Raw genomic sequence first — 8,957 nt, 5'->3', positions numbered from 1 at the left:
GGAAGTGAAAGTTCACAATAGTTAAAGAGTAAGTCGATATATGTGTGCCTTGGGGTAGCAAAATGCAGGCCGAGTTAAGTGGAGGGGTTATCTACTTTCCATGGTAAAGTAAAATAGGGATGAGGACCTACACCTACTCCAAATCTTGTTTCATTGTAGAAAGTGTTTCATGGACATGCGAATGGAGAAAAGGTTAAAAGGGAATGTGGGAGCTTCCTGATTTGGAAGGGAACCATCAAGAAACTTTAAATAACTACTTACTGTGACCGAGATTTAATTTGAAATAGTGATGTTTGTAGTCGTAGAGAAAATGGTTTTTCACTAATCGTCATTTATAGTTATATATAATTGTATAAATAATGTTTTAAATTTTTACAAAATTAATTTCTAAATGATCTCCATTAGAATTTAGTCAAAGAAGAATTTCACTAAAATTAATTTTTCCAAGTTTTTGTAGTTGGGACATCGACAACATAATTTCAAAAAAAAAAAAAAAAAAGGTTTGGTATATATATATATATATATATATATATATATATATATATATATATATATATATTGTATAACTCTTTAACAATCAATAAAGACGAAACACCTTATAATTTGTTATACTAACGATTACTCTCCTAAAATGACGAGTAATTTATCAAACTATTTCGTTCAAAGAGTTAGCGTTACGGATTTTATAATGTTAGGTGTTTTAATGTATAAATTGGAAATTTGGAAATGCCGGAGGTACGTTGATAATCTAAGCGCGTTCCATCTCGTGCGTTTGTCTGCATCATCCGGCGGGGTCTTGACGGTGTCTTCGCCGCCGGTTTCTTCCGGATGATCTCCAGCGTCAACGATTCCGCGTCATCATCATCACCATCTTCTAAACACGTACAGAATATTCAAAGGCAAATATATACCTTCGACTTTCTCGGATTTCATCGAAACAATTCATTAAAGGGGAAAGAAAGAAGGCGGAAGCGTCCAGAATTGATTACAATCGAGCACAATGCATAAACCAAATAAAATTAAACGATCGGATCTGGTGGACCAGTTACGTGATTATCAAATTCGATCGAAAAATGATTGGGCCTCCGTTTCCTTCTTCACCAAAACTACATCTCTTCCTTATACTTCGTCTAGGTATCATCCATGTATTTCTAATCCATCTGGTTCAAGAATGTTGTTTAGAAATTGATCGGTTTCGTGTTGTTATTTATGGTTTGAATTTTATTTGTTGACTCTTGTTATCTTCCTTCAATTTCTATATCTGATTGCTTGTGTTAGTCAAATTTAATCGTTTCTTTTTTTTTTTTTTTTTTTTTCTGCATGCAGAATGGATATGATGATGTTCGTAATATGGGAACTTCTGATTTTATCTTTTATAGTTTCCTCAGTCGTCTCATTATATTTAACGCAAGTGAAGCTCGCCTTTATCTTATCAACCATCACATCCTTATTGCTGTTATGCATGAAGGTGACCAAGAAAGTAAAACTGAACATGAAAAAGAACCGAAGGATGCGTCTCCCTTTATCAATGTAAAAAGGGCGTTATAGTCAACTTCTCCTGACTTTTTGTTGTGTAAATTGAAACAATATTTTGACATACCCGGTTTTGGTTCTTGCCAATTTATGATTGTGGGTTCGGGCTTTAAATAGAATTTTAATTGAGTAGGGTTCAAGACTCTGGACAGTTTTTTTTATAAAGAACTACACATAACACATAACATGATATGACATGAAATAATATCCTAATACTCACTAACATTGAGATTAAAAAACTTAAAAGTTTTGTCCAAACCAGAAAAATAAAGCAAATATGTGTCACATTTATTCCTGATGTGGTCTTCCCATCCTTATCTTCTAACAAAGCTCTATAAGCTTGTTTATTTTGGTCCTGTCCAATTCAATTCATTTTGGCTTCCTCCAATTTAGATTTTTGCCAATAAAACTCACTTCGTTATGACTTTATATTTTAAGTTCTTTTTGAAATGAAAACTTCAGTAAACTTGTTGCAAAAACACAAAAGTGTAAATTTTAACTATATTAGTGATTCTATGCACATGCATGGCAATGATGCTGATAAGTTAGAACACATATTCTTCTTAGCATATGAAATGGTAAAGTAATCTCGAAGCCTGTTAAAAGTTTAAATTGGTAAAATAAAAACTTGCACGAGTCAAAAGGGTTAAAATTCGTATAACGTGTATTAAAATGCTAATAATCATTTAAAATCAATTTTTAATCAGAATACATGAATACTTGTTGGTTTCCGATCGATAATTGAGACACATAATATAGTGGGATGCGGACAATAAGGTTATGTTTGGAGTACTACCTGAAAAGGTAGTTGATAGCTGAAAAATTAGTTGTTAAATAAAAAGGTAGCTGATAGCTGAAAAGGTACTTGATAAAAAATAATGTTTGGTAAAATTAGCTGAAAAACAAGCTGAAATATATAAAATTACATAAAATGTCATGTAAGAATATGTGTTTCTAAAATTAATTAAGGGGAGTATTTGAAAATTTTTAAAAAAACTACAAAAAAGCTAGTCGAAGTAACTTTTCAAATAGCTAGCTTATAAAGTAACTTATAAGCTATTTTTTTAGCTTACCAAACACGACAACATAAAAAAGCTCAAAAAATAAATTAACTTATCAGTTAGCTGTAGCGCGCCAAACATAATCTAAGAATATTGAAACTTCGTTGAGCTTTGGCTCAATATCTATTAAATCTTTAAATAACATTTCATTCATAAAATACATTTTTTTATTTTAATTTAAATATACATTTATAAAATATACAATTCATATCATAGTAATTTTTTCCCGTATTCTAGGGAGATAATCAAATAAATAAAGACCACATATATTTTTATTTATACTTTCATATTAATATATGATTTCTGCTTAAACTCACTAATTAAATGAGGTATCATTCGAATAAAGTTACTAAAATAAAATTAACCATTAGCTAAATTTATAAAATAAAAATCTGAGAATGAAGTTAACCATTAAAAAGTAATTATTTTACTTTATATATATATATATATATATATATATATATATATATATATATATATATATATATATATATATATATATATATATATATATATACTAGGCGTAAGACCCATGTATTATATTGCTAAAATAAAAAAAATCAAATATTAAAATATAAACATTAAGTATTTTTAAAACTAAATATTAAAATAGCGAAGAAAAAAACATATTTATTGCAATCTATCATCATATTTATTACAGTTAATACTTTACTTATATATATTATATGTATTATGTGGCTTTTTATTTTTAAAAATATAAAAAACCTAGAAATTGACATATGGATACTATTAATTTTAAAAATACCATAAAATGATATATATATATATATATATATATATATATATATATATATATATATATATATATATATATATTAAAAAATTAACCAAACATGTCTATCAAAACCGTAGGAAAATCATAATGTATTCATAATCATCCCACTACACATCAAAGTCAAATAAACGTAAAGTCATGGTGTTTGCGATGTGATCATCCCGAGCACTTCCCTTTTGATCCGGAAGTACCTGAAATACAAACTGATAACTGTAAGTACGAATCTTAGTGACTTCCCCAAAATACTGCATACCATACATATATGTTAGCTGTATGCTGTGTCGAGTCTATTTCACCACTGAATCTATTGCAACTTATGTCTATTTCACCCCCGAATCTATTTCAACTCATATGTCAACAGAAGGCTCTACCGGGTCTATTTCACACTACATACATGTAGAAAATAGGCAAACAAACATAGATACATACAATAGGAGTCAAAGACTACAAGCACATACAATCCTAGTGTCATATAGTATAGTGAGAAAACTCATCTCAGTCTACTGTCAGTCAAATAGATGTTCAGGCTGCTGAACCGGAAAATCCCCGTGTTAACCAGTCAAATAATACCCTAATTAATAATTGGGCCATAAACCATAATTAGGAATCTAGTTCATTTGTCCAACACATTGGTTAAATGACCATTTTACCCTTTCATCACTTGGCCCAAAAACGGAGGCCCAACCCAATGACACTTAAAGTCCAATATGGCCCAATTACTAAAGGATACCCAAAGCACATTATGGGACCAAATCCAAGAAGGCCCAAAGCCTAAAAATGGCCCAAATTCAGAAAGACTTGTAGCCCAACAAAGGCTAACACCCTAAAGCCCAAAGGTGGCCCAAAAAGAAAAGGTCCATCTGGCGACAAACGTTAAGTTTTCCCCTAGTACGCCTAACGTATTAGGTGGCTTCACCGAGTTGGGGATTCCAATGCGTACGAGGGACGTAGATAAACGAACGCCCAACGTACGTTGCTTTCAACATTATTCAACAATTATGTCCTTAATACTTAAGAATAAACGTTTAAGCTCTAGATCTAAGCCTTCGGGAACATCTTAATCCATAAACCTACTAACTTGGAGCCCTTACATGGCTCAATTGAACTCAAACCCTAGATGTAGCATCCTACTTTCATCAAATGAACATAAACACATGCATGGTTGACCCTCAACCATCAAGATACTAAATTTATGGACTAGGGACCTCAGAAACATCAACATAAGCAACTCCTAACTTTTGGAGTAGAAGAATCCCACTAGGAGCGTGTTTGGCACGGAGCTTTTGGAAGCGTTTGGGAGCTACTAGCTTTTAGCTTTTATCAAAATGCTCTAGTTTAAAGAAAAAGTTTCGTTTGGTAGTACGAGCGTTTAGTTTTTAGTTTAAACAAAATGCTCTAAATCTAAAAGCTACTTCATGTAGCGTTTAACAAAACGCTATTGAGCTTTTGAAATCAAGTTCTATAATTTCCCTCAAAATATAGTTATATATTTAATTATTTTTAATCAATTGTCCTTTTATGTAATTTCATATATTTCAAAAGCTTCCAGCTACTTTTTCCAAACACTTATATAACAAATAAAAGTTACAGGTTCCCGCTACCAACTACCTGCTACACGCTACTCGCTACCTGCTATCCACTACTAGCTACCTGCTTCCAGCTAATAGCTACTTTTGCCAAACATGCCCTATATCTCATTAATGGGACAAATAGTGACCAAAACTTCATAAAGACTATATCTAAGCACACAATGAGCAACTTCCAAGCTTTATATCTCAATAAAGCTAGAAATGATGAGTGGAATCTGGATCTATAAGCTCTCCCTAATCAAAGCTCCTTCATTAAGTTTCTTATTCCTCAAGGTTCAACAACACACACTAAAACACATACAAAATGGCCAAATCTTCTCTAGATGGGTTAGGTGTAACACTATTAATTTTCAAACAAAAATTTCATTTTAAAATCAAGTAATTCTCATAATACATTTCACAAAAATCACATATATTTATTTTACAAAATGCAACTCCATAATTGTTTGACTAATAATCTGGGATCCTCAAAACACAACTACGTCTCTTGTGTGTACAATCAAGCCGACGTCTTCCCGCGATCCTGAGAGGAACCTGAAACACATATCACATAACACGGTAAGCACGAAGCTTAGTGAGTTCCCCAAAATACCACACATATCTCATTAGCCTCTCATGGCTATACTCAGATAAGACCCTCTGGTCAATGTGCCTCAGTAGGACCCTCCGGTCCCAAAACTCGGGTGGATCCTCCAATACTGACTCAGTAAGCTCAGAATAATACACAACATAAATCACAAAGACATAATGCAGGATATCATAATACTCAATATAAGCATATAAGACCCTCCGGTCACACAAAGGTTACCACTCTAGGTAAAGTATAGTGAGAAGACTCACCCCAGATGATGAACAACTCCTATAGATGCTGTTACAGCACCGGCCTCTAACACTGGACCAAAATCCACAATTACCTAATTACGATCTAAGTCCAAGCCCTCCCTATTTAGTTCTAAAGGTAGTCTACTAACTAGCCCAACAATAAACTAAAACTCATTGGGCCCACCATGGCCCAATAATGAATGTGCTCTCTCGAGGCCCAACTCTCAAGTCCAAGCGACAAGCCCAACACAAGGGCCTAGGGCATATATATAATATTTCTCTTCTCAAAATCTCTACTACATAAGCCCAAAGATTCAGGTCCAAACCTTAAGGCCCAACAAGCCCACAACGAGGTTACGCGAGGCGTACCTCCCTTGGTATGCTCAGCGTACACAAGCATGCACAAAATCTGATTGGGGACCCCAACCTAGTACGCAGGGCGTACTAGGATTACGCAGGGCGTACTAGGATTACGCTCGGTGTACGTCCAACATGGCTTTTCTCACTTTCTTGGTCATAACCCGTTAAGAACATAGCTTACATCTCAAATTTGGACTCCTTATAGGCTCTTACTTCATAAAGTCTGTGACTTTAAGCCTTTGCATGGTTGATAAAGTTACAAACACCCAAAACTCTCATTCTCTTACCTAAAACTGCTCATATCTTATGCATGGGTTGATTCAAACGTCTGAGTCTCGATTTTCATGATGCTATACTCCTAAAGACACTCAAAGGAGCTGCTCATAATCTCTAGAGCTCATTTTATCATAAAGCATGCAACTTTAGGACCAAAACCCTAACATAGTCTAACATGATGCATAAAACAAAAGAATGAGAAAGCTTTGAGCTTTATACCTCCAAATGAAGCTCCCAATATGCTCAGATCTATAGCATGGACTCCCACTCCTTCTTCTTCAAAGCTCCTTCTTCACTCCGGGAACACATAAAATCACCTAAATGCTCTCAAATGGACACACACAAGCTCAAGAATGAGGATTAGGGTTTGAGAGGGTTCATTGTCTGAGGATGGTGGTCAGGAATGAGGCCATCTAATTCTTTATATAGGGACACCCCCTTATTTAGGGTTTTCACTCTGTGCCTAGTACGCCCAACGTACCCTCTGGTATGCCCAGCATACTAGATGGCTCCGCTTAAAAGTCACGCACATGAGTACACTAAGCGTACTCACACGTACGCCCAATGTACTCAACTGCCACCTTTCTCAAATAAGGGACCTATCTTGACAAAACTTCAAACTTCCATAAAATCCTCAATATAAATTCGTTTCCAATGAACCTGATATCCATAGAAAGCTGACGAGAAGCCCTATGCTTCTAGCAACTCGTCGCAGCACCGATGCTTCCTCATGCCCGAGTTGTAGCTCACGAACCTTAGTCACAGATGATCCGAAACAGCATGTTACAGTTCTCCCCTACTTCAATTAGATTTCGCACTCGAAATCACTCCTTATCAACACATAGATCGAATCCAATAACCCGAGAAGAAACACCGAAAGGACCTCATATCATACAACAATCTCTTCCAAAGACACCTGAACTGAACAGGAACTCCTGACCCCGAAGAAGGACATACCCTTCTGTCGCTATGGTACTCGATCTGTCTCCAGAACATGAAAACTCTAGTGGTCTGTCTCCCTGCCAGAGCACCCTCGCAAAATATTATCATGTTAATCGCTCATCAAAAGATAGACTCTAAGAACACTCTACCAATTCTGATTCTCTAATCGAACCCGGTCGAAACTTAAAAGGAATCGAAATGTCACATCCCACCAAGGACCCCACCGCCTGAACAACTATCAGAACTCATCTGAAAGAATGAACCTCCAAAACTCTGTCCTCACACACAATAAAATGATCATGCTTGCTTGGAAGTATCCTCTGACATCTATAATAATAAGTCCCAACTTCCTCTCAAATATCCCTTCCAACACTGAGCACCAGGTCAACTCATGACCCAATTGTTGAACCTCCAAAGGTTACCCACTACATGCCAAAAAAACAACTTACCAGCTTCCTTCTCACAAAACTATCTCAGCACATCGTGACACACAAGTCACGAACTTCGCTTTACCCCAAGCGAATACTTCAAAGCCATCTGAAGTCGTTTCACCTCCGACGTCTGTCGTCTACGACCTACTAGTTCCATGCGTCTTATGGTTCTTCCCACACCAATAAAACTAACCCACCGTGGTCTAAGACGTCAGATGGAGATCAATACACCTCAAAATGATACCCATCTACGAATTTGGAACCTCATCTCGCCTACTCAATACACGAATTTTCCCAAACTCAACTCGAGAGTCTAATTAAATATTAGAATTGGAACCACCCATTTCCAATCTGATACTCAACCCTTACCTGCGATTCAAAATTTTTTGCACACACCATCTCTCCAATTCCTTCTGATTATGATAATCCATCCTCAACCCATGATATAACTAATGGGTTTTAGTATACTAAAACATCCTATGGTGCACATAGAACCCTAAATACCTTGGATCTATGTTTTCACTAATTATACATGCAAATGGTTTCCAAGGCATTAAACGTATAACTAACATGCATTTTCATGTACCAAATAAGATACTAGTTAGAGTGACATACGTTTTGTGTTGTAGCTTGATTCCATGGAATTTAAGAGCCGAGTGCCCCAAGTGTGACACCTCAAATGGTTCACACATCACAACAAAAACTTGGAATAAGTTGAGAGAAAAGTCCTTATGCTCAAAATCGGCTAGCCCTCTCATATGAACCCCTTATGGCCAATTTCTTGAGCCATGGGGTGTTTATATATTGTGGCTATTAGGGTTACACCATGTAACTCATGTCTTTCCATATTCTTCATGCCCTATGGGTTAAAACCTCCATGGGTTTAGCCCAACATGAAGAACTATGGATCATATTCCCATACATATATAAGAATGAATGATTCACGTAATCAATCCTCATATATTTAATTAGTGTCTTTTGATCACAAGCTTAATTCCAAATAAATTCTTGATCAATACTTATTAAATAATATTATTTCATATTAATATATTAGAACTTACAATATATTAATAAATCACAAATATCCTTTTATCACAAAAGTCTATCCAAATCGTTCGGATGCAATGCAACCAAAATGGACCATGCT

General features: G+C 35.2%; 1 protein-coding gene across 1 annotated transcript; it reads left to right on the top strand.

Moving 5' to 3' along the window:
* The first annotated feature begins 713 nt into the window (after positions 1–713).
* On the top strand, positions 714–1,656 carry LOC145028749 (NADH-ubiquinone oxidoreductase chain). The gene is made up of 2 exons (XM_078977497.1): positions 714–1,134; positions 1,327–1,656. Exons 1-2 carry the CDS (start codon positions 1,001–1,003, stop codon positions 1,532–1,534), a joined length of 342 nt encoding a protein of 113 aa, XP_078833623.1. The 5' UTR covers positions 714–1,000; the 3' UTR covers positions 1,535–1,656.
* The last annotated feature ends 7,301 nt before the right edge of the window (positions 1,657–8,957 follow it).

The sequence above is a fragment of the Lactuca saligna genome, chromosome 2, assembly GCF_052625555.1.
Source record: "Lactuca saligna cultivar CGN05327 chromosome 2, ASM5262555v1, whole genome shotgun sequence".
Taxonomy (NCBI): domain Eukaryota; kingdom Viridiplantae; phylum Streptophyta; class Magnoliopsida; order Asterales; family Asteraceae; genus Lactuca; species Lactuca saligna.
Note: the sequence above shows the minus strand (reverse complement) of the source record. Positions and strands in the feature narration are given on the sequence as shown.